Source organism: Pangasianodon hypophthalmus, chromosome 16 (assembly GCF_027358585.1).
Source record: "Pangasianodon hypophthalmus isolate fPanHyp1 chromosome 16, fPanHyp1.pri, whole genome shotgun sequence".
Lineage (NCBI taxonomy): Eukaryota > Metazoa > Chordata > Actinopteri > Siluriformes > Pangasiidae > Pangasianodon > Pangasianodon hypophthalmus.
In genome coordinates this window covers 8,334,299-8,357,964 of record NC_069725.1, presented here as the reverse complement: position 1 = coordinate 8,357,964, position 23,666 = coordinate 8,334,299, and the positions used below count along the sequence as shown (strand labels likewise).

Sequence of the window (23,666 nt, the reverse complement as noted above, 5' to 3'; positions counted from 1 at the left end):
CTGAATTTTTAGATGCAGTTGGGCTGGAAGGTTTGTGGAACCTGGCAACCCAGTTATTAGCATTACTATGTTCATTTCACACATGAGAAACACACTTGCTGTAAACACAGCTGAAAAAAGATTCTTATCTGACTCTTATCTGCCTATTATGGGGTTACTTTAAAAAGAAGCAAGAGTGAATCTTAGGCATAAACTGTTTGGGAAGTGCAGTCTTTAGGGTATCAATGTGGGACCATCCACAGCAGCAGAGAGTGAGTCACAAGTGCAGAAAGCTAGAAGCATCAGGATGAATCGGGTGGTGAGAGGAGCCACAGCAGTAGAAGTGTGTCAGGATCTACACTGGGCAAAAAAAAAAGGGGGGGAGGGACAAAATATTAAGCTTTTAATGGTCTTAACAACAAATTATTGGTCTGGAAATTAGCAAGAATTAAACAAATAGATAAAGGAAGTTAGTATGGGAGAGCTTTTCCCTTTGATTTCTTTAAATGTTAAAGCCTTGTGGCCGTTAATGGGCTGCATCAGGTGTGGCAGATAACCAAGGAATGACTTATCTTTTAAGAAAAAAAAAAATCCCAGAAGAATACTTTTGGAAAATTTTGTACACCCAGACATGTTAGTTTAAATTTTACATCAAACATTTTAATCATTATCATGATTTTACCCTTGTGAACCTTGTGATTTTACCCTTGTTTCTAGCTTTTCCCCAAACAGTTCACTGCAGCAAAAGTAAATAAGCAAATTGTGGAACAGGAGCTCTCAGCAGGACATTAGTTTAATTCTTGCTAATTTTCTGACCAATGATTTGTCGTTAAGACCATTAAAAACTTAAAATTTGCCATTTTGAGCTTGATCTTTTTTTTTTATTTTTATTTAAATTTTTATTTATTTATTTGTCCAGGAGTGTAGTGCTTGTATAATAAATAAATAAATAAATAAATTTTTTTTTTCTTTTATTATTTCTCGAAACATCGTGTCTGTTCCAAGATATTTCATTGCCAAACCATTTTCCATCAACACTGTGAATGGTCCATTAAGGCCACCGTACACCAGGAAGTAGAATTCTATTCGCAGGTAAACAAAACCAGCCGAATGTTTTTATCTGACAAAAAGACTCTCTAAGGAACGTAATATCTTCTCATTCAGCAATGTGAGTATGAACTTTTATAGATTTGTTGCTAAATAAATTGCCAGGATTACTCAGTTGTTAATATATTTATAGTTTTTAGCCAGCTTTGCTAGCTGCCTTCTTTAGCTACACAGTTGCCATGCGCTACCTAAGCAGCTATCTGTAGAAGCAGCATGAACACTGCTGAGTTTAATCTTTCTCACACTAGCGTGCTTGTTGTTGTTAGGTAAGGACCTCCAAAATAATACAAATTCAGCTCTAGGATGCTTTTCTTGTTCCTAAGTCTTCAGTTTAAGCTAGCATACAACTCTTTTAATATTTATAGTAGCCAAAACGGTTGGCTAGTTATTAGCTACTTAGAGTGCGAAATCAATTTTCAGTATGTCAGTTGGTTATTTTACGCATAATGCTCTTTTGAAACGTCTTTGTAACTGTATTAGCTAATTAATTATACACATTTTCTATTACATTACTGAAGCTAGCCAGGTTAGCCCTAGTTAGCCTCCATATGTCTGTACACGCAATGCTGCTGTGATTGTTTTCGTTTGTTTTCTGCTTTTCGATTCCTAGACGATATAAAGTCGATAGAAGTTGATGTTGTTGATACTGGGTATGGTGACGTAATTTGCTTTATCTTAATTTAAATAAATTTTTTGGTGTACTAATAAGTTGCTTCATGTTTAGGTTGCAGTTGTACGTGGCCGTAAGATAGATTTGGTGAAGTCATCATCAGACGTCGCAGAAGTCGGTGTTGTGCACGTCGCATCGCCATGTCGAGAAAGCAGTCGGGAAAGCCTGTCCGTGGGAACAGGAAGTGTGAGCAGGAGAGGAAGAGGGATGAGCGTGCAGCGCGTAGGGCTCTGGCCAAAGACAGAAAGAATCGGCCTCCAGGGGAGGATGAAGGAGAGGAGTTTGTCAGTTTCTCCAACCAACTCAAAGCACTTGGTCTCAAGCTGAGAGAGGTTCCAGGAGATGGGTATGTTCAGGATTTTAAGTCCAAGCTGAGCCTCTTTCACAATCAGAACTCAAAACATTATCAGCTGACTTTTACCTGTAATGTCTGTGCATGCATCCCTTCACACACACTGAGAAAAACTATACTAAACTGAACTATTCCTTGTCGCTGAAGTGGATCTTTCATTTCCTCTAGTATGTAGTTTTTACCCAAAAAGGTGCATGTAATGTACCTTTACTCTGAAAGATAATTATGGTCCAATTATGTATCATAAATCTTTTTTCATGTACTGTACACTATGTCCACATTTCCTGCTGAAAGATACATATTAAAGGTTCGAAAGATAAGGGTACCACCCGAGCGACACGGAGAGGTACAGATTAGTACCCTTTGTTTCTGAGAGTGCATGGCACTTTTACTGGGATGCACTCGTTTACGTTAGTATTGTCTTTATGCAGATATTGTCTGTAATTCTGAACGATAAATGATGTTTTTAAAGCTGCCTTACAAGATGTCTGTGCTGAGAACAAACATGTACTTTTCGTCATGTTTACTTTGTAGAAACTGCTTGTTCCGAGCTCTGGCGGATCAGCTGGAGGGACACTCGCGAGGTCACTTGCGTCTGCGTCAGGAGACTGTCCAGTACATGACGTCTCACCGGCAGGACTTTGAACCTTTCGTTGAGGATGATGTGCCATTTACTAAGCACGGTGAGAAATGGGGTTGTGAGTTTGGAGGTGTAAAATAATTCTACTGGGAAATAGGCAAAAAAAAAAAAAAATTGTGTTGAACACTTGCAACAGTTTTGTGAATTGAAAGACACCCACTGTTCTGTGTAAGCCTGTTCTTCTATACTTTTGCCTCATGTTATTTGAGATCACATTACTGGACATAATGAATTTGTGGATAAAAATATGACACTAAATTGGCTGAAAATTGATAGATAATTAGCCTTCTCATTTAAATACAATGTGATAGGCCTCCAATGAGTATAATTACAGAGAACATTTAACTCCTGCATGAGTTATTACCCTTCTGAAATCTTTTTTCTAATTAACAAATGACATGTGCTGTCACTTTCAACCACAGTATATTCTGCATATTTATCCCACTCTGCTGAGAAATGTCAGTAATGTCATACCAGTTGCAAACTGCATTAAAAGTGCTTAAAATAATTTCTTTAAAAACAAAAACTCGACTTTATTTTTTAACAGTATGTTTTCTGCTAAATGCTGTAAATGTAAATATATTTATTCACTTCTCATATTCCAGTGTCAGACCTTGCAGAGCCAGGAACCTTTGCAGGCAACGATGCAATAGTGGCCTTTGCTCGCAGTCAGCAGGTGAAAGTGGTCATCCATCAATTGAATGCTCCATTGTGGGAGGTGACGTACAGCCGTTTGACTCTTATTTGACTCTTATTTTATCTTATCTGACTCTTGTTTAGATTCTTATCTTACCTGACTCTTACTTAGATTCTTATCATCAGTACAATTTAAATGATTTTGATGCAAACTGTAGGTTGTACAGTTTAAAAATACAAGCAATGGAAATGTGATGTCATCTTTTAGATAAATGGATCAGAGAAGCCATTATGTCAGGAGCTTCATATAGCGTACCGTTACGGTGACCATTATGACAGTGTCCGGCATATTGCAGACAACTCTGAAAGCCCTGCCCGTCTACGTATAGCGGTTTGTAAATTATTTCATTATCCTTTATTCCACAGGTTCCTAACCCTGGTTCTGGAGTGCCCTTTGTCCTGCACAGTTGCAACTCAAGAAGGGCTGTTAATTAGCTGATTAGTTTAATCAGCTGCTGGGAAAACACTAAAATCCAGGACAAGGGTACTCCAGGACCAGGGTTGGGAACCTGTGTTTTATTCATCAACTAAAAAAAATCAAGCAGTACAAGAACAATTATGTTGCATATTACACACAGTACAGGTTATAGACTAATCTTAAATATAATGTTCTTCTTCCCTTATGGTAGAATCTAAATAATTCATGGCAGCTTGGTGATGGCGAGAAGGACAAACAGAGAGCCCCCTCCCCCAGCCACTCTCCCTCTGACGATGAAGATGTTATCCTTAACTCCCTGAAGACCACCAGCCCAAACAGTAAGAGACACACTCTATTTTTTTCCATACTCTTATCTTGTCCTTGGTGGAGCTCTTCTTTCCCCACACTGTTTGTGTGTTTGATTTGTCTCTCTAAGGTCAAGAGGTAAATCCGTGCCAATCAAGTGCCACCTCACAGAAGTGCCATGCAGAATGGCTTGAATCCGAGCTGAGGAACCAATCATCGCCCTGTGACTTTGGAACAGGGAAACACCCCAAGAATCAAAGTGAACGTAGTGACAGCATGTGTCCGCCTGAGAGTGGCACCGCACACAAACCCAAGGTTAATGCTGGTTATATTAGTTGCGTTTAAAAGCAGTATGTGGATTTATTGTTTGGGATAAGGATGTGTGTTAACTGGCATTCCTTCTTTTCGGTTTCTAGCTGTCTAATAAACAAAGGAAAGAGCAGCAACGTCTAGAGAAGAAGAAGAAGCAAGAGGAGAGACACAGACAGAAGGTTCTTCAAGGCAGAAGTTCACATGACCAGAATCAGAATCTGCCTGAACCGGTTACGCTTGTGCCAGCTCTTAACACTCTAAGCATCTAAAATAGTCTTGGACAAACAATTCTAAAAGGTGACTCTGCTGCTTTTTATTCAGTTATCCAAGTATGGCAAGAAATGGAGAAGTTCTACACTGTGTATATGTGGAGAATGTGATTGAGTTTATGGAAATGTGTTCTGGTCTAAATGCTGCCATCTTAATGACAATAACAGGAAATTCTCTCTTTAGGGTAAAACCATCATGGAATGTGCTATGGTTGCCTTAGATAAACTATCATATCTTCTCATTTTTTTTTTAATTCACTCTATTATTCAGAACCAAAGAACGATCTAAACTGTAATTGGGCAGTATGGAAATAGCATTACCTTATGGTTGATGTTGGTGAATTGAAAGAAATTGTTCTTTTCTTTGACTTGCAAGGAATTAGTTTCCAATCTTTATTGAAATTAGTGGGGTTCTTGTTTGGTTTACATTTTTGCATTCACTTACAGAGGATTTGCCATCTTTCTATTTTGAAACATAATTACATACTGAGAATGTCAGCATGCATTCAGTATTTCATGTGAGAAATAATTCATTGCACATTCATAACCGGAAGAATTGTTCTGTAATTATAGTCAATAGTCATGTGTTCTTGTTACACAAATGAGAGAGCATCACAATTTTATATGGAAGTGGAAATTTATTTATTTAAAATCAACAATAAAGTTTGGGGAGTCTTGTACAGTATAAGACATTGTGTATGTAATTAAATATTTACAGGCATGTTTTTGTAATGCAATACACCTGTGATATGCTGACTCCTCTAACACGCCACATATTAAGACAGCATACAAGCAGGAAGAGCAGTTTGGCAAACAGTAGGCTTTAACTAAAAGAAAGTGCTAAATTCCACATCATCTTATTTACACGTATATTAAACATTAAAGCAACTCTTCATAATGTGGACGTTACATCAACTGATCAAATAGTTTGAGATAACAGAATGTATGCAGTGTATAATAAGCCACAAAAAGCATCAAGATCTCTGATAATCCACAAGGAGGCAGTAGAGGACTTCTGTGCCACATCCCATACTGGAAAAGTGCAAAGCAAAAAAAAAGAAAAAAAAAAAAAAGCCCAACCAAGTACAAATTCTGAAAGGATAAGAAGCAGGAGTAAGGTATAAAAAGCAAATCTTTATGTACATCCCTAAGTAGATGCATGTGGGTAGTGGATTGTGCCTCAGACGTTTTCTGGAAACTGATTAAGGCCTTTCTTGACCACAAATCATTTGTTACACTCTCTCATTAGTAGCTACAAGGAACTCAAAATCTGTTCCTTATTTTCATCAACCTTACAGTCTCATAGAGAGATAATTATGGTGGCCTAAATGAACGGTTTCTAACCCAGATCCTGCAGGACCCATACCCTGCACATTTTTTAAATGTTTTTCCTGCTCAAGTACACCCATGTCAACACAGGAAGGGTGTGTTAATTAGTGGATTATTTGAACCAGGAAAAACAGCACCACATATAAGGCAGGGGTACTCCAGGAACACGTATAAGAACCACTAGGATAAATGGCCCTAATCATGTGCCTTACAATACACAATTTACTTTCAGGCAGTGGTTTAGATGTGCAACTTTAGCTAGGTGTGTATCCTAAGTTAACTAAACTATTTAGTAAAGTATTGTAACTAAAGTATTTCATTGTTCCCATTTCAAAGATAAAATGTATGGGGCAATAAGACAAGATGTTCAATTCAATTTCATTACTAAAATATATACACAAACAACTGCACGCATCTGATCGATGTTCTCATTGGACACTTAATGATTTCATCACCAATTTAAGTGTGCTTATACTACCAGTTTTTCATTCTTGTTTGTGTTTAAGATGCATGCATAGTATTTGCAGATTTAAATATCTTCATTTTGTCTATTCAGTGCAGTTTGTGTTAGTGTATTGCTTTAGAGCACCTCTCTGTGGGCAACAAGTGCTATAACTGTATGAGTTATAACCGTTTCTCTTCCCCTTTTTCCATCTGTGGTAAGGTTTTCAGCTCGGCATCCATCTGTCTGGCAGGACTACAAGTTGTGACTCCAAGTAAATGCAGCTGTAGGAAAAGTTTATTAGAAAAACAGGATGCTCAACAGGCAATATAACTGCATGCTACTAAAATTTACGCACAATTAAATTCAATATTTTTAAATCTAGTATAAACTGCTGAATACAGACATGGTGTTGAAAATTTCACACTACCAACCTGAGCCGAAGTGAGCCGTACAGCAAAGCCCATCTCCTCGAGCTGACTTGTAAACAGGGGAGACGCAGACACGAGCATTGTGGGGTACGTGGGTAAGTGTTGTAGAGAGGAGGTGGGGTGGCAGGTACAAAGTGGAACGCTGCCTAGAGGATTGTACAGACTCGCCTTCCCATGTCAGCCAGTAACCACGTAAACCTTCAGCACCTCCCTTCCACTTAACCAGCACTGAGTCATTTCCCACCGTAGTGAGATGCAGATCTGCTAGAGCTGGCAACACTGACAAAAAGACAGAAATTTGAGCTTTTCTCATTCTGCAAGAGGAAATAACTGAAAGAGGAAATGAAGGAAACATCTTAGCAACAATAAAGTTTTTGGTTGGATTCAAATAATATAGATTTAGATGGATTTACTTTACAACAATATAAGTTTCAATGTCAACACACTTATACGTGCCTTCTTGAGTGCATGCTTTGACAGACATGGCTTTCTCTTTGCCAGAGAAGTAGCTGGCGCTCACGGTGACCAGGTACTGTGTCCCAGGCTGCAGGTTAGTCAGTACTGTCGAGTTCTGCCTGTTATTAACCGTGAGCACATGGAGTTTCCCTGTTGGAAGGGTGGAGTACTCCACCTGGTAAGTCTGTACAGATGCAGGCTGCAGCGGCCCCCAGCTCACTCTCACACTGGTCATGGTTGACTCAGAAACCGTCACCTGCGCCGGGCTCTGAATCTCTGTATCAGATGATATGAGGGGAAGAGTGAAGATGTTTAGAGAGAGGAAATATGGAATGTAAACAATTTTCACACAGACACTATTTATCACTGTGTGTAAACTTCTTTAACCCATCACTTCACTTTTGTATCAAAACAGCCTGTCTTCATTTTTACTGAAATTACTCTACCAGTCAAAAGTTTGGATACACCTTCCCATAAAAGGATCTTCTTCATTTTTTCTATTTTCTACTGTTTCATAATACTACTATTACTAATACTACTAATAATAATAGTACACTAACAGTATATGGAATTATTAACAATACATGGAATTATGGAGTGACCAAGACAAATGTTAAACAAATCAGAACTGTTAAATTTTTACATTTTTAACAGTATTCCTGGTAAAGCTTTGCACACTCTTGGCATGTTCTCAAGCTGCTTCCTGAGTAAGTTTCACCCAGGAGGCCTTTCTTAAATAGGAAGAGCACTGTTTGTTGTCTGCTGCTTCTAAGTTCTAAACAAAATGTCACTTTAAATAAAAATACATGGGCATTAACTTGACTTTATTAACTTGATTTACATTTGTCTTAGGAACAAATTCCAAGCCTTTATACAAAAAATGTCTTTCCCTTATTTCCTTAAATGTTATGTTGAACAATGGACCTATGTAGGCTAATCAAAGTTCACAGCATTTCAGACAGCATCCGCTTCACAAATGAATCCTCTTGCTGTTCTCACCTGGCTGCGTAGTGAAAATGGCATGTAGGGTGTTAAAGACGTCTAAGTTGGATTGTGGGATTAGCGTGACATTGTATGTGGTGTCCGGGTATAGGTTGCTCAGCCTGGCAGAGCTGGAGTCGCCAGGGCGGGTGATTCTCTGATAGTGGCGTACGGCTATGCTTTGGTCAGTACCACTGCCTGCCGTACTCCCTTCTGTATGTCCCGAGTGGACAGGTCCAAACCGGATATCATAGTACCCGGTACCTGCAAGCACAGGCCTCCAGTGTAACTCTGCACTAGTAGAGGTGATGTCTTGGACCTGCAGCCTCTTAGCACGAATGATTTCTGGGTAATGAGAGAACAGTAATGAGAGAACAGAGATTAACAAGGAGTAAGCCAGGAGGAATGTCTCTCAAAATAGAAAGTTCAGTCAGAGGATGTTGCTGTGACAAATAGCAGCGTCATGAGAGTGCCCGGTACGGGTGAGAGAGTGTATCTGACTAACTCTATTAGGGCAGCATGCCATGCCATATTTGATATTCCTAACCTGATCTGTATACTGTGCTTATAGTCTATGTGTGATGTATGTGTAAGAGTCTAAAACTGGACACTTACGTGACACTCAATCAGCAAAGAGGATTACTTACTATTAATACCTGGAGGCCCTGGGAAGGTTCCCGTGAGAGACAGAAAGGGCAAAAATGTTTTTTTTTAATAAGTAGCCCCTCTCTCCCATTACAGTGTATATTGCTCTATCCCCTTGCCTTGTAGACTAGTGTCGCTGTCTCAAGCTATTTGTGTCCCTGAGTTGTCTGGCCAAGGAGCCTAAATTTCTGCAGCACGCAATGGTGGAGGCTAGAGGACCACATGTCCACACCCATACACTCTGTCTGCTCTTTACTTATTCTTTTATTTCCAGATCTATATTCAGAGGTTAAGCAACATTAAGCACTTTAAGTTAAGTGACTTATTCTAATTTTATATATGAACTATACTAAATCTTTTTCCCCTCAGTTTTTCCAAATAAGCTCTTACCAATGATGGCATTCCTCAAGTCCTCAGTGATGATACTCATGTCTTCAATATCCACAAAGTGCAGGTGATCCTCAGCAGGTGGACTCACAACATCCCTTAATACCTGGTAGTTCCCTCGACCAGTGGACACAGCCAGCACATAGACTCCCTCGTCCCGCAGCTCAGCCATGACCTGCTGCACATCACCGGGCTCCACACCATCAGTAAGCCACACCAGCACTCTCGGCAGTCCCTCTCTGGCACCTCCTGGGATGCCCTGTTTCAACACCTCCTCCTTGGCGATCAGAAGAGCTTCCTCAGTATTGGTGTCTCCTCCAAGTTTCTGAGTCCTCTGTAGTGCTTCCTGAAGGTCCTGCTGCCTGCTATAAGCCTCAAAGCCAAACTCCAGGTGAGGCGTGGTGCTAACCTGCAGCAGCGCCATCCTCACCTGCCCATCGCCCAGAGAAAAAGGCTGCACAAGCTCTGACAGGAAGTTTAGCATGTGCGAAAACTCAAACATCGACACGCTGCCCGAAGAATCAAGTAGGAACAAGACGTCACCTTCACAGCAGTTCACAACTGTGGGTGTTAAAGAAAGATAAGAAGTTTATGGTAGTGTTTAGAAAAGAAGTTTAGAAGATGCTGTCACAAATTAGGAATGGATTTAGAAGATCAGGCTCAGTCAAACTTAATGTCCAAATAGCATCAAATGGAACAAAACAACACAATTTACAAAATAAAGAGAATCATCAAAGTAATATCTATTAAATTCAATGAACAAGACAGTTGCATTGTCATTCTGGAAGTTAATATTTTAGTTCTGAACAAGATGTCAAATTCTCAATAGCACTACCATGTGCAGAGTGGTATAAATTAAAGTATAAAAGACCCAGGAAAATGTGAGATGTAATTCCAACCATTTAATTTCAACCATTACTTTTATCTCGAGGGGAGCTGCAGTTAATCAAGCCAAAGCACAAAATAAAATCTTTCCACATAAGGACAAGCGGTTAAAAAGTGGTCTATATCCTCACTGGTATCATTTCTCCCCTCCCACTGTACTTTCCAGGGTTTTCCTCCCTGCTCCCACGCACTCCTTGACTCAAACACACGCAACTGTATGCTACTGCACAAAGTCTTCATTCCTTTGCTTTCCTGCGTTTTTGGAACAACACAGTCACACAGTTATTAAAGTTACATTGAAGGCAATAAAATGGATAAAACCCAAAAGCTTAAACAGAAAGTCAAGTAGAAAAGGGAAAAATAAGAAAAATCTACACATTAAAAATAGATCTTAAAAAGTGACATGGAAAGTGTCAGATTTATAGGAAAAAAAAGACTGCAAGGTTTGTTCAAAATATTTAGACAGAGCCAGAAAAGCAATAATGATCCGCCAGCAGTTATGGATTTCCTGGCAGAGAAAAGCTCCTTAAATTAGAGTTGAAAAATAAACATAAACAGATGGTGAGTGGTAGCAGCAGGACTACTGGATACCATGAGGGTTAGCGGGGGGGTGGGGGTGGGGGTTTAGAAGGGGCGAAACAGACAGTAAAGGGGGAGGTGAGGACTGTGAGTCTCATAAGAATGAAAAGAAGGAATGCACTTTCTATTCCAGAGACCACAGTGGCGAGAAAGAATGAGAGCTGTGTGTGTGGGAGATATATCATAATAGGAGAGTGAAGCCATGCCCAATAAGACAATTCACTAACTAATCAAAAGACCTAGTAATGCCTGCAGGCGGGGCAGCCATGGCTATTCAGACTTGCATGTAAACAGGCATTTTCCGATGTCCACTTTGTGCCCTTCGATATTTCGAACAAAGCCTCATTTTAGTGTCACAATACAATCGTCCAATAGTTTGTGCAGCACTTGACTGCACATTGGCACAGTCTGTCTAACCAGTGACTCTTGAAGAATTGAAGAATTCCCTAAAGCATTCAGCCATCTCGAGATGTGACTGACAATGTGAAATGTCCTCATAATCCAAATACAAGTTACCACTGCGTGGGTCATCTGAAGATGAGAAGTAGGATCATCTCCAAGTGCACTCATACTCCAAGCCACAGTGACTGGCAATGAATTATTCCCTCTGCTCTGCTCCTGCTGTGTGTTTGCCTCTCTGATCTTCAATTAGTATGTAGTGTTCACTGCATTGGCTCTCAAACATATGGGTAACTGGCTGGATCAGAGCCCAAGTGACAAACAAAAAATATCCAATGAGACATTCAGACAATGCTGAAACACAGCCTGACAAGTAGATCACGGACTTCTTATAATGATGGAGGAAAAGAAAAGTATGTATTTATTTCCAGACAAAACCAGAGCAAAATGCAAATCACACACCCACACGCTGTCTCTGTCTACACACATACACACAAATACATGGTGTACATCTGGTGGAGTAAGTATGTAGTTAGACACTTATGCATCTAAAATTATGAAATAGTTTCTGTGCACCAAGTGACCTTCAGTATTAAGGCATGAACTGAGAGGATAGCTACTGTGATTGAGACAGCAGTGTGAAACCTGTTGTACGAACAATGGTTAACAATTTTCCAACAGTTGTTTCACGGAAAACTAATATACACTACAGGCCAAAAGAATGGAAGAAAGTTGAGATTTAAAAAATTTCCAAAATAATTTTCCAATTTTTTTTTTTTTTTTTGAACAGTTGTGATCAATTTGCCAGGCAACACCACAAGTTCATTGATAGCTTGCCAATGTGTAAAACCGCCTGGCCCTTCTGTGGGATTAAGTTATACACTCAACAAAAAGGAACAAAAGCATATCCCACTTACAGATGCCCAGAAATCCAGGCCAGCATCTTACCAGCTGACTAACTACATGACTTTTTTTTCTGATGACTGAAGAATTATTCCCATTTAACTTGTATCATAAAAGTGGTCACTTTTTTGGAATTATTTCCTTTCAGATGAGTTTGAGTGAGCAGACTGGTCACCAGGCCAAAATTGAGAATTCACTGCCTCATTTTTAAACTAAGGGGAACAGATGTGTTTCTACTTTTTTCATATTCATAGAATGAAATCACTGATGTTTGATGTTGCTGGGATGTTGTCTCAGGAATGCTTGGCACAAGCCGGGAATACACCCTGAATGGAATTGCAAGACACCATGCACACCCATGCATGCATACACACACACATCTTGATATGGTGATTTATCAAATTGCCATATCAAACTTTAAAACTATTTAAAATGTTGGTGTTGGGTGATTTAACATAAAAACAGTTGAAAAAACATCTAGTTGTATGTTCTTTCTGTGGACATTTTGAGGACAACAGGGATACCTTCTAATTATGTATAAGACAAGTTCACATTTTTAGAATATCTAAATTCTTCTTTGTGCAAAACTCAAGGTTATTTGTTCAAGTGCTTTGGTCAGAATACCTACAACGATGAGGTTTGCGTGATCCGTTTAGTCTGTATGAATTACACAGATTTAAACCGTTGTCAGAAATCCTATTGGAATTTCAGTTTGTCCTGTAGGATTTTATTTCATTTTTAGAGTCTTATTGGACATTGTGATTTTTTTAATGGAATTTCAGTTTGTCCTGTTGGATCTTATTTCATTTTTAGAGTCTTATTGGACATTGTGATTTTTTTTAATGGAATTTCAGTTTGTCATGTAGGCTCTTATTTGATTTTTAGAATCTTATAGGAACTCTATTTGTATTTTATTAGACATTTATAATGTCTTGTTATTGGATAATTACAAAGGGTGCTTGGGGAGTTTTAAAATCCTAAAAGATTTCCTTTACAATTTTAAAACTTTTTTTTTTTTTTAAGTTAGAGTATTTTATCCTCGGTTATTTAATGGATCCCATTAAAAAAATCCTGTAGAAGTGGTCCTACTGAATATTATATGTCTTGTCCTATAAGACAATTCCTATAAGAATCTTCTTATATTATCTTATAATCTTATATTTCTTATCTTATATTCTTATATTCCTATAAGAATTCCTATAAGAATCTTATAGGAATGGTTCAAAAATAGGATAGAAATTCTAATTAGAATCCTGTACAAGTTTGTTATTGGAATCCTTTAGGATTTTTTGACAAGACAAGTCAGAGCTGGGGCGCCAATTATAAGGATAAGGCTTATTTCACCCTGTGCCACCCACGTGGCCACCCCACTGCGGTTCCCTTGTGGAAAAGTTTCCTGTTTATTTGTATGTGTGTACTAAGAGAAAGAATTAAGTTCAGATTTGATTGGTGTAATGTGTGCGCGTGAACTGTGTAACTCACCTGAAGCAGAGCTCGAGCTCTGCGACTTTGCCGCGCGCAGGTGAAAGCTGAACAGCAGGCACGTGAGCACGAGCCGAAACTCCATCGCGCGCTTCTTGTGTTGTTTACTGAGGTGCCAAATATTCTATTAGCCTAGTGAAGACTGTCACATCCACAGCAGGTAATAACCATGTTTTGCCCAGAGATTTTGCCCCAGCAGTCAACCTTGAGAATGTTGGCAGGTTAGTTCTGACTTCTTGTTTTGTTACACGCCTCGTTTTTTTCTCGAAAGAGTACAGTGAATGCACACCTGTAGCTACAGTTTCCGTCGACTGACTCACCCGAAGTGCTGCGTCTTGTAGCAGGCTAAACCAAAAACAGACTGGAACTGGGAGAGCTACTGAATTTGCCCAACTCCCTCCTTCCCTTCGTTTCTCCCCTTCTCTCCCTCCCTCCCTACTTTTCTTTAGTTCCCTCCCTACTTTTTCCCTCCCTGACTGACCAGCTTTCAACGGTTTGGAGCAAGTCCCTGCTTTTCCTCACTGTCATCTTTCCCTCATGCTGGCTTTGAAGGTGGCTGTTGCCCCTGCAGGTATAACTGGGCAGTGCCTTCTGAAAACAAACAGAGATCTATATTATTTAGATGAGTTCTTTTAACAGTGAAGTGGGAATACTCTTCATACAACACCACAAATAAATCAGCTCAAAAATCACGTTTCAACAAATAAAGGTGTGAGAGACCCCTAGCCAGATAACACACCACCCAGTGAAATGTGTTTAACAGCAGTTTGCTTTATTTGTATTATTTCCAGAAGCTCTGAGCTCAGAAGCTCGTATCTGTCCTCCACATATCCTGATTTGTGTGCAGCGGAAATTAGTTTTAGAAATCCTTGATGCTTAAACCCCTGTGAACTTCAACAAGGGGTGACGTGGACCAACACACCCAGTAAGCAAACACAGACTAGTTGTAAAAGACCAGTCTGGTGAGCATATATTGTCCTCAATTTTCAGCTGTACTAACATATAACAATTAATTACTTCATTTACCTTTTAAACCTCAGTAGTCATAGGGAAGGATTTCCCTATTCTCTTAGTCCAAAGCTTCCAGTGACTTGCATATTGTGAGCAGTTAATACAGCAGAAGCAGTAAATCAAGATCTGTGCACCTGCTAAAACCTTGTCCTGGAATGTGTATAGCTGTAGGATATGCATGCATGTTAGAATGCACAGTTTAGACAAGGTACCTTGGGGCTGTTTGCAGTCTGAACAATTATACCAACATAGATAACCAATGATAACTACGTATTTTAGGAGTTGGAATACAAGCTGCATCAAGGGCGCCATACCTCATATTCAGCTAGCTCAGATACCTACCTAGGCTCTAATACCCATTCACACCCTGGAAAGAGGTCTTTCCCAAAGTTGTATGGGTTTGTGAACCATTTAGAGGCAGGTATGGGCCTGCTGCAGAGGTGAGATAAAAATCTCCAACAACGCCGACCACAAGTGTATACAAGCAGTCGTGCATATTTCACCATAGAGCTTTATTTTGTTTTACACAGAAAATATGACGTAATGGCATCCTATAGATATGGTGTAATCACTTTCCAGAGATGACTATGAATGGAAATCAAAATATCTATTGCACAAGAAGCGTATGGCAAAGAAGTGCTGACATCCAAATCAAGTGTTGTATAACATAATTCTCAAATTAAATTGATTGGTTTGTACACTAGGAAAAAAGGTTCAGTCTAGAACCCTTAAGGCTTCTTTTCTTTCTCCCTTTGTATCAGGCAGCAGATACAGATGTAAATGCAGGTAAACAATAGCTTTATTTAAAAAGCATGCAAGAGAATCCAAATCATTAGACAAAATCATGGTCAACAAACAGGCAATGGTCAGGCGATGAGCAAACAACATCAACTAGGCAAAGCAAAATGTGAAAATTAGAACAAGATCAAGAACCAGAAAGACTATGACAAGATAAAAGCTTGGTCTCAGCTGCTGTGCAACACAGAGCGTACGCTTCATATTGAATGGGTGGTGTCAAAGTCCTTATGTACTGTGATTGAGTGACTGAGTTCACATGTATGTAATCAGTAAGCCAGTGAATGTGACATGGTTGTTGGGTGTTGTAGTCCGTGGCAGCCTTGTTTGTAGGCCACGCTGTGTTCTGGGTGTTGTAGTTGGATGCCGTTTCTGGTGTTGACATGACTCTTTATGGGAACTTTTAAAGGTTATTTGTAGAACAGAGTGTTTCCTTATCAGAGAGGGTTATCATGTAGAACCTCTTTAAGAAGCTAAGAATCCATAACTATCTAAACAACCCCTGAAGAATCCTTTGTATACCGTAGCAAAAGGTACATTTGCATTAAAAGCAAATCATTGCGTTTTTTAGGGTGAGAAAGGGACTATAGGAATAAAACATTTTTTTCTAATAAAACAATAATACTATTCATTTAATCATTTATTCACTTTTTCAATACAACCTGGATGAACCCTGGACGCCCTCATTCACACCTAGGGCCAATTTAGCATAGCAAATCCACCTACATGCAGGTTTTTGGGTGAAAACATGGGGAGAAAATGCAAAATTCCACACAGACAATAACCCGAGCTCAGGATCAACCCTTTAGCTACCCACTGCACTGTGCCGTTCACTTCATTACTTGCTTATAAACTCCTAGTTGTAATAAACCTTTCTATGAAGGCTAAAATATTTACCACTAATATCAAGAACTAGAAATGCATTTACTACCCTAAAGAAAAGTGTTATAAAAGGCCAATAAGTAAAACTGCACTGAGTTACACTTGAGTTTTGCATCATTAAAGAGATTGTAGCAACATTCCAATTGAATATAAAAATAATCTCACCTGTCAGATTTATGGGACTGTGTCATTGAAACATGAGAGAAGTACTGGCATAGATGGCAGTGGGCACAGTAGCAGAAAGCCCAGTTCAGCTTTCCTGGCACAGGAGAATAGAAATACATCATAAATGACAGAACACAAACCTAAAGATTGACATACATTTTTCTTTTTATTTATTTTGACAGATTTAATGCTTCAGCTAAATGTTTTGAGAAATATTTTAGAAGTAGCTCTAATGAAAGCATTGCTTTTAGAAAGTCTTTTTTTTTTTTTTTACTTCCCTCCAGCACCGGATATGATCATGGACATTTAAAAGTGTACTATTGGTCCAGAAGTACTGTATACCTGTATATGCCTTGTCCAGTGTCCGTGAAGCCTGCTGTTCTATGCAGGGAGAGTTAGCACCTTATTTTACCTCGGTTCACCTCATTTACTTTTGGCAAAATTTATACAGATATACTGTTCTACAAAATTATTTACATTTCATATACACTGGTCCAATCAGTGAATGGAAATATTTATTGGTTTCACAATAATAGTGTGCTGAAATGAATACACTGAAATAATGAAAGGAGGAAAATTGGCTAAATGTTTAGCACAGGGGAACTCCAAGAGATGGAAATAGGAAATGACACACTAGGGTATTAAGGCCTATTGTGACCCCTGTGTTAATGAGCATTGGGTAGAATAAATAATTAACATCCTCCTAATACCAAAAATACTCTGGAAACTCAAGCAGATTGTCCAGCCTTCCATCCTGTGTTTGTTATGAATTGTCTGAATGCCCTTGTCTTCCTGGCCTTAAGTACAATTTATCAATAACTGCGTCACCATAATTTCCCTTCACGCCAGCCTTTCTTTCGGCCTTGACTTCCACTTTTCCCTTCTCAAGGTCTGTACTCCTTCTGCCAGGAATATTTCATGGATTCTTTTCTGGCCCCCATCTGTTGGTATGCAAGCTTTGATTTATCAGTTAATGTTGTTTCCATTGGCTATGTGCAGTATATTTCACCGCATTAAGATGTCACTAATTTCTTTTAATTATATTTTTATTTGAACAGGTTATTTCTATTGAGAGATATAGAAATATATGGCAGCAGTGTACAGATGTTAGACTTAAAACCCCAACTCAAGCTTAGATATATATATATATATATAAAATCAGCCATAACATTAAGACTGACTAAACCAAAAACAGACTGAAACTGGGAAATAAAAAATAAAAATATTGTGTAGGTCTCCTTTGTGCCACCAAAACGGCTCTGACCTGGTGAGGCATGGACTCCACAAGACCTCTAAAGGTATGCTGTGATATTTGGCACCAAGATGTTAGCAGCAGATCCTTTAAGTCCTGTAAGTTGCGAGTTGGGGTCTCCACAGATTGGACTTGTTTGTCCAGCACATCCCACAGATGCTCAAATGGATTTTGGAGGTTTTCAACAGACCAGGCCACCTTCTTCCATTGCTCCATGGTCCAGTTCTGATGCTCTTGTGCCCATTGTAGGAGCTTTCGGCGGAGGACAGTGGTCAGCAAGCTGCGATTCACTGTGTGTACTGACACCTTTCTATCATAGTCAGCATTAACTTTTTCAGCAATTTGTGCTACAGTAGCTCTTCTGTGGGATTGAACCAGACAGGCTAGCCTTCGTTCCCCATGCGCATCACTGAGCCTTGGGTGCCATGACTCTGTCGCTAGTTCACCGGTTGTCCTTCCTTGGACCATTTTTGGTTGGTATTAACCACTGCATACCGGAAACTCCTCACAAGACCTGCCATTTTGGAGATGCTCTGTCCCAGTCGTCTAGCCATTAAAATTTGGCCCTTGTCAATGCTGCTCAGATCCTTACACTTGCCCGTTTTTCCTGCTTCCAACACATCAACTTCGAGAACTGACTGTTTACTTGCTGCCTAACGTATCCTACCCCTTGACAGGTGCTATTGTAACGAGATAATGTTACTCACTTCACCTGTCAGTGGTTTTAATGTTATGGCTGATCTGTGTGTGTATATATGTATGAGTATATATATATATATATATATATATATATATATATATATATATATATATATACACACACACACATATATATATATATATATATATATATATATATATATATATATATATGTATACACATATATAAAAAACAGATTAAAATGCTAATTTATAAAATTGTGTGTAAAAACCATTTATAAGCAATCAATATATAGCCTATAGATATCCAAATGTCTGGAGCAGTTATGGGCACATAGCCTTGAGACCATAACCTATAAGTGTCATGTTTTGTGATTTGGAAGCAATTTTTTTGAATGGAAACAGTTGTGCCTATTAATTAGGTAATATTAAATATTTTACTGTCACAGCCGTGTTTGCCTTCTTCCAAAGGTACTTGCAGTCTTCTCTTTCCTTACCGTTACCATATGACCTTATTTTTCTTTGGTTACAAAACCAGAAAATTGTTTTAGTATTTTAGGGTTCATACTTTCCCAGTTCTCAGGGACCGACTCCCATTTTATAAGTTTTCCACAGAGATGCTCCATGATGTCCCTTGGCAAGTGAAATCTATGTAGCCCTTAACATGCTTTTCCTGCCAAAAGCCAATGTGACAATGTCCCAATTTTGAGCAGAGCTAGTATTTCCCTTTATGAATGACCAGCTGAGGTTTTTATGGCATTCCAAAGACAAGGGAAGTGTTTCACATCCCTTAGAAGAATTCCTAAAAACATATTTTAGGCTAGAGAAAAATGGGATAAAGAAGGAGTACCCTGAGTTTGGGTGGATGACTTATTGTAATGGTTAAATTGCTATGATTTATAATCACTTTATCTGCATAATGACCTGTAAGATAAGGGGTGAACTGATTCATATCCTTTTCTATATTTGATTACAACTACTGCTCTAGATCACCAAGAGGGAGTGGTGTCATCGACACTTTAGCTTATGAGTAAGCATACTTAAAGGTCACTGACGTAATTGTATAACAGGTAAGTATCCTACGTGGAGAATCTAGCAAATGCTGCTGAATCAAGTCAAGTTCAAGGCAGCAAATTCCCCATCTACTTGTTCTGTCAAGAGGTGTTTATGTCAGCCTTCAGATCTGCAAGCATCTTTAACTCACAGTTTCCTATTCATCTCCTCTTTTGGCATTGACACAGAAAAAAAACAGTATTATGTATTATGGAATACTACTTTTCGCCCTGTAAATCCTTATACGGTTGTCACTTTTTTCTCTGCTAGCCTCCTTATTCAACACTTCAGATCATACTACTCTCTCTTGGTGAATGTTAATCAAACACAAAACTAAAGGAGAAAATAAACTCAGTCCACTCTATTCATACTCTTTCCTTCTTGCAAATCCATCTGTGAATGTCTGTCACGTTCCTTTTATTTTCCTTGGTTTAACTTGGCAAGAATTTAATACAGCTGCACTAGCCGTTAGTTTCTTCCACAGTTGATTCATGACCTATTCTCACTTCCTCCCACCCCCATGATTTCCTCAAGTGTCCAGCTGACTACTATCCATGCTAACGTATATACAAATGCTGTGTCCACTCTTCTCTACAGTGTGCACATATGAGTACATGTTGAGAACAGTTTCGTGGAGTTTGGTTCCCCCCCTGTGGGTGTCAGAATCTAAATCAAGTCTAAATTTGTATAAGCGTGTGTTTGTGTGTGCTGTCTCTTTTAGGTGTTTACTTTAACTGAATAGGTGGATGTCAGAGGGCGTGTTTATATTCTGCCTCTGATCGTTTGCCAAACTGTCTGAGAATAGCCCCTTGTAGGGAGGACCTGTCTTGACAGATCCTTGTGCGGATGTACTTACAAAAACACACACCATAGTCTCGCCTGGCATAAAAATCAGAACAATAGCAATGACTAGTGGTTATTAGTGAATGTGAGTGCCCTAGTAAAGCAAAAATGGATGCCTAGTGGCTGCATTCTTTGCTCTTATAAGCTCTTATCCTGAAATACTGGTGAAAATGTCTATTTATAGTAGACTAATTTGCTTGACTGGCCCTTTTGTGACACTGAGTATCTCATATTGTTAAGAGTCCCTTTTCTGGCAATTCTTGTGTTCCTTCTTTCCTACTTTTTAGTTGGGTCTGAAAATTATTTATTAATTAAACTAAGATGAAGACCCAAAACATAATTTTAAATGTTTTTTTTTTTTTATATGAGAGTTTCATAAAATTTAAATTCTAATTGTTTTGTTCTTGATGATGTTAAAACCTGCATGTTGTAAACAATAGTGCTGGATTGCATTCAGTGCTGCTTGATGTTAGCTAGCTAACCTAACCAACAGTTTGTGCTGTACTATGTACAATATACAATTTATACAATTTTTAGACAGAAGTGGTACTGCAGAGTTTGGTAGCTACTGTATATCTGCTACAAGCCTTGCCCTTCCTTAATGTTAGGATGATAGGAATGGATAGAGCAAAAAGTGTCCAGCATCTACATTTGTTTTGTTCTGTAAGTACAGTCCATCATTTGGGCCTTTATACCAGATCACATTTGTTCAATGTGAGTACAATAAACAGAATTGTACATTATTTTTGCATATGATTTTAAGCGATGAATCTCCCTACATCCTTCCTTTTCTTAGTTTCGTCTGGTTTCCATGTTCCTCATTTATAGTGTTGTCTGGTTTTAACACTAATCTTTTCACAGGCTTACTGTCTTTCCTTGTGTCTAGTCTGTACCTGCCTGGCTGACATTGCCTTCATTACACATCACACTGAGTCGACATATGACTGCTGATGACTCAGAGAAGACAGTTATTGTTAGACTACATCATAGGTGATCTGTTTCATTTAATTATTGATGTGCCAAAAAGACAACTGACTGTTGTATCAGCAGTTCGTTAAAATCACATCCAGAGAGATTAATGACATAATGACAGACATTTGCATAACGATACAAATTCCTCTTTTTGGGGATGAAATGTCTTAAGACCAATATGTGAATAATAATTCCCTAATGCAGTGAAAGCCTAGCTCATGTGAAAGTACAGTGTGGAAGAAAGAATACTTTTCAGGAATGTGCCCTAAATTCCCTAGGCATCTGTTGTAAAATTTGTTGCAATTAGTCAGGCTTATTGCAGTTGCTGAGCATGCAGATTGTTTATCAGTGTGATGGCGTACTAGCAACAATATTTCCACATTACCTATTGTTGAATTTATTTTACCACTGAGAAATGCTGAGAAGGCTGACTTGCATTTTATTATAAAATTAAAAATTGATTATGGAGAAAATATTAAAACATGAACATTTCTTGATATTTTGCCTTGTACATTCAGTAAGAAGTCACTTGCAATGACTGTCATTTGAAGTCACCTGAAAATAAGGAATATATATTTATACAATAAATCCTTGTTCCATGTTCCAGGTGTATGTGGGCACGAACATAACCAGTCCTCCCGACTAAACATTTATAGTGTAATGAGTGATGGAGGAAGCCATTTTACAGGGTCATGCAGTTCACAGTCCATCAGTGAAGATTCTGACAAGCGATGATGGTGATGGCTTTTACATTCCTGTAGCAGCATGTACAAAAAGGAGAAGTACATCCTAAAAGAACTGATGGGAAAGCAGATAATCCATAACAATAATCAAGTCATAATAATAATAATAATATAATAATAATAATGGCAATGCTTTACATTATGATTTCCTTAACTGACATTATATATTAGTTTACATGAACAAACCATGTACTTCAATATTAATACAATGTAACTCTTGTATTAATTGTTTTTTTTTTATAATAAAACCAACAGACTGAATAATTAGCCCTTGCATAAACCAAAGTCACTGAGTAATAACTGAGTAAAATTAAGCCAATGACCAGTATGAACAACTCCTTATTGATCATATGTGCATTTGTTAACTGCAAAATTCAGAACTGAATAGTAATATGTACAATCCATTATTTACAACAGATTTCAGTAAATTATTAACATTTAGTGATATGCTGTAACTTACTTTTGGATAATTTATGATTTTTGGATAATTTAATTTATGTGAATTATTTTTAGTTATGGACTAAATAAACATTAATCAGTGGGGTGTATTTAATTCACATTTAAACAAATGGCAATCAATACATGTGGTAATTTGTTTTATTACTTGGTTAACATCATTTGCAGTTTATTAATGCAGTAAATAATGTTAGCTAAGGGAACCTTAATGTGACCATAATATTAATTGATTTTTAGGAGCATAAAAAGTTACCACTTCTTGTGGTTTGATCTTAAAATGTCAAAAAGACAGCACATGATCTTAAAACAGTATTTGGAACACAATCTGTGAGTCACTGTAAGGCAATGCTAAGATATTACAAGTTTTAAAAAATACAGTAAAAGAATTTTGAAATTCTGAATGAACAAACATGGAAAAAGGTTTCGGACTCTAGCAACTGTTTTGGACTGGCTTGTTTTTTAACCTCAGTTAAAGTTCTCCTACATACTATACATTCCTTCACACAGATGCAGATGTATCATTATGGATGTATGGTACCAGGCAGGAATGGAACAATTGAAGGTGGGGTGTGGGGAGAGAGAAAGAGAGAGAGAGAGAGAGAGAGAGAGAGAGAGTTATCCTCCCAGTTGATGTAATGTGCTTACATGGTTACATTTTCATCCAGATACTGTATGTGATGAATCATCTGCCTGAACAGACTTTTTTGTTTCTCTCAATATATGGTTAAATTCGTGTTCACATTTGTAGAAGTAATTCCCCTGATCTGCAAGACCAAATTTGGCTCTAAGAGGATAAACATGCTTTGTCAAATCCGGGTATTGTGCATAGCGCCAAAGGCAATGACAAATGTATTGTTGGCCAAAGGGGTTCAGGTGTAAGCTGGCACATTTAATGTTGCCACAACATTTGGATTCTGGGCCAAAATGTCCTAAATGCAGCCAACCATATTTAATACCTGTGCAGTATTTCAGTACGTTCTGCCTTCAGAAATGGATTTTGAAATGTGAATGTGTTCTGGCAGCCAGATTCAGAAAAGTATTTACCATCAATTCCTTGAGGGTATGTGGGCCAGATGAAACAGTTGCTCGATGCTCTCTAATTTAAGCTCTATACAAGAGATTAAAGAATTTTTTCCATCAATGCATTCAAATCCTGAATCTGAAGT

General features: G+C 38.3%; 2 protein-coding genes across 5 annotated transcripts; one reads left to right on the top strand and one right to left on the bottom strand.

Moving 5' to 3' along the window:
- Positions 1-1,003: 1,003 nt before the first annotated feature.
- On the top strand, positions 1,004-6,074 carry otud3 (OTU deubiquitinase 3). 3 transcript variants are annotated; one of them, XM_053240820.1, is made up of 9 exons: positions 1,055-1,147; positions 1,697-1,736; positions 1,811-2,102; positions 2,643-2,791; positions 3,354-3,466; positions 3,653-3,775; positions 4,074-4,200; positions 4,299-4,483; positions 4,585-6,074. In XM_053240820.1, exons 3-9 carry the CDS (start codon positions 1,897-1,899, stop codon positions 4,747-4,749), a joined length of 1,068 nt encoding a protein of 355 aa, XP_053096795.1. In that variant the 5' UTR covers positions 1,055-1,147; positions 1,697-1,736; positions 1,811-1,896; the 3' UTR covers positions 4,750-6,074. The 3 variants fall into 3 exon arrangements, with proteins under 3 accessions (XP_026776442.3, XP_053096795.1, XP_026776443.3); XM_026920641.3 differs by lacking the exon at positions 1,697-1,736 and having other exon boundaries at positions 1,004-1,147; XM_026920642.3 differs by lacking the exons at positions 1,055-1,147; positions 1,697-1,736 and adding an exon at positions 1,224-1,352.
- A 620-nt stretch (positions 6,075-6,694) lies between these two features.
- Positions 6,695-14,077, bottom strand: vwa1 (von Willebrand factor A domain containing 1). 2 transcript variants are annotated; one of them, XM_053240819.1, is made up of 8 exons: positions 13,669-14,077; positions 11,401-11,581; positions 10,437-10,557; positions 9,424-9,981; positions 8,407-8,733; positions 7,408-7,683; positions 6,955-7,230; positions 6,695-6,804 (listed from the first exon to the last, which is right to left on the bottom strand). In XM_053240819.1, exons 2-8 carry the CDS (start codon positions 11,452-11,454, stop codon positions 6,776-6,778), a joined length of 1,641 nt encoding a protein of 546 aa, XP_053096794.1. In that variant the 5' UTR covers positions 11,455-11,581; positions 13,669-14,077; the 3' UTR covers positions 6,695-6,775. The 2 variants fall into 2 exon arrangements, with proteins under 2 accessions (XP_053096794.1, XP_026776441.1); XM_026920640.3 differs by lacking the exons at positions 10,437-10,557; positions 11,401-11,581 and having other exon boundaries at positions 13,669-14,075.
- Between the last annotated feature and the right edge of the window lie 9,589 nt (positions 14,078-23,666).